Source organism: Loa loa (genome assembly GCF_000183805.2).
Source record: "Loa loa unplaced genomic scaffold supercont3.1836, whole genome shotgun sequence".
Lineage (NCBI taxonomy): Eukaryota > Metazoa > Nematoda > Chromadorea > Rhabditida > Onchocercidae > Loa > Loa loa.
Window position 1 is genome coordinate 1 of NW_018110015.1, and position 1663 is coordinate 1663.

At 22.7% G+C, this 1663-nt stretch overlaps 1 protein-coding gene across 1 annotated transcript; it reads right to left on the reverse strand.

Moving 5' to 3' along the window:
• Positions 1–1162: 1162 nt before the first annotated feature.
• Positions 1163–1321, reverse strand: LOAG_15350 (pyruvate dehydrogenase; the record flags this gene model as incomplete). The annotated part of the gene is made up of 1 exon (XM_003150841.2): positions 1163–1321. The coding sequence occupies one exon, from the start codon at positions 1319–1321 to the stop codon at positions 1163–1165; it is 159 nt and encodes a 52-aa protein (XP_003150889.2).
• Between the last annotated feature and the right edge of the window lie 342 nt (positions 1322–1663).

Below are 1663 nucleotides of genomic sequence, written 5' to 3' on the forward strand. Positions count from 1 at the left end.
AAAGTAAAATTAGAAGTTTATGATTTGAATAGGATTGAATAGGGCCGGCTTCAGTTTCTTTTGCTCTAATTAAAAGAAAATGAATGATTTCATAAAGACCTTTTTTTTTTCGGTTATTCTTAAATTAAATTTTTGATTGATGAAGTCATTAAGCAAAATACATTTTTTCGTGTGGAACTATAATTTTCCTTTTTTTTGTTTTTCCCCCGCATCAACAGCTAAAGCTTAATATATATTAAAAAGAGTTTTCATTTGCAACATTAATCTCTTGAATTGTTTTTACAATTAAAATTATAAATTTTTTCATTCTTATGACCTTTTGGGTCATTTTGGTGTTATAATTAGTTCAGCGGTACAAAGCATATTGTTTGCAAGAGAGAGAGAGCGAGTATACGGTTTCGTTTCAATTAAAATTGAATAATTTTCCATTTTTCAAATAAAACATTTTTGTCTGTGAAAATCAAATTAATTCAAACACTTACTGTAATTATTCTTTCTTTTTTAATAAGAAGTTTGACTTTAAAATTTAAAAAAAAAAGTGTTGATATCGGAAGTTCTTATCACCATAGTATATGGTCAATTTCATATTATTTGTAAACAAATAAAATCAAATCTATTCATTGGGTCATTTCTTATGCAAACATTTTACTGTCCTTTAACTGTACATAAAGCATTCAATCGAAAATATAAACGAAAGAAACTGGACAAAAAAAAGAAAAATAGCAAAGGTCATGATGTTTGCAATGGAAGGTAAAAAAAAAAAAAGCTAGTTTTCGGAATCGATTACTAAATTCATCCTAATTACCTGAAATCTAAAATTAAACTTTAAATGGCTATAATTAATAAATAACTAATTTAAAACAATGGATATAATTTTCTCCATTGCTAAAAAAAAAACGACTTAAAATTTATGAAATTATTTTCTTCGGAGAGAAACGAAATAAACAAACATCAACTTATTAAATAATTAGCAAAAAATTTTAATAAAATTGAAGAGAAGTGAGGAATTGTTGTCGTTTTTATTCTTTAAATAATTTAAAAATTTGTCCAGAAAATTTATTTAATTTGTTTATTAGCGTAACAATATGTAGTCGTATTATCATTATTAAATTACCTTTCCTGATTCAAATTTCAAAAACTAATTATTATTATTACATAATTTTTACGAAATATTCAAAATTCTCTTAGCTGCTTTTACAACATGATCACCTTTTGGCATCGAATATGCTTCAACAGCTTCTGAATATGGCATTGGAATATCCACACCTGTCACACGTTGAATTGGTGCATCTAATGAATTGAACACATCACATTCGACCATCTGCAAAATAAATTGTTTATATTATCCTATAACTAACGATAAATTACACACATGTCAAGTTTCACTAATTAAAACAAATAACTAATTAGGAATACATTTAACTAGGCAATTGTTTAATGAATTAACACTAAACTTTTGCATTTTTTCTTCAACCATTACGAATTCTAATACTATTATTATTATTATTATTATTATTATTATTATTATTATTATTATTATATTATTATTATTATTATTATTATTATTATTATTATTATTATTATTATTATTATTATTATTATTATTATTATTATTATTATTATTATTATTATTATTATTATTATTATTATTATTATTATTATT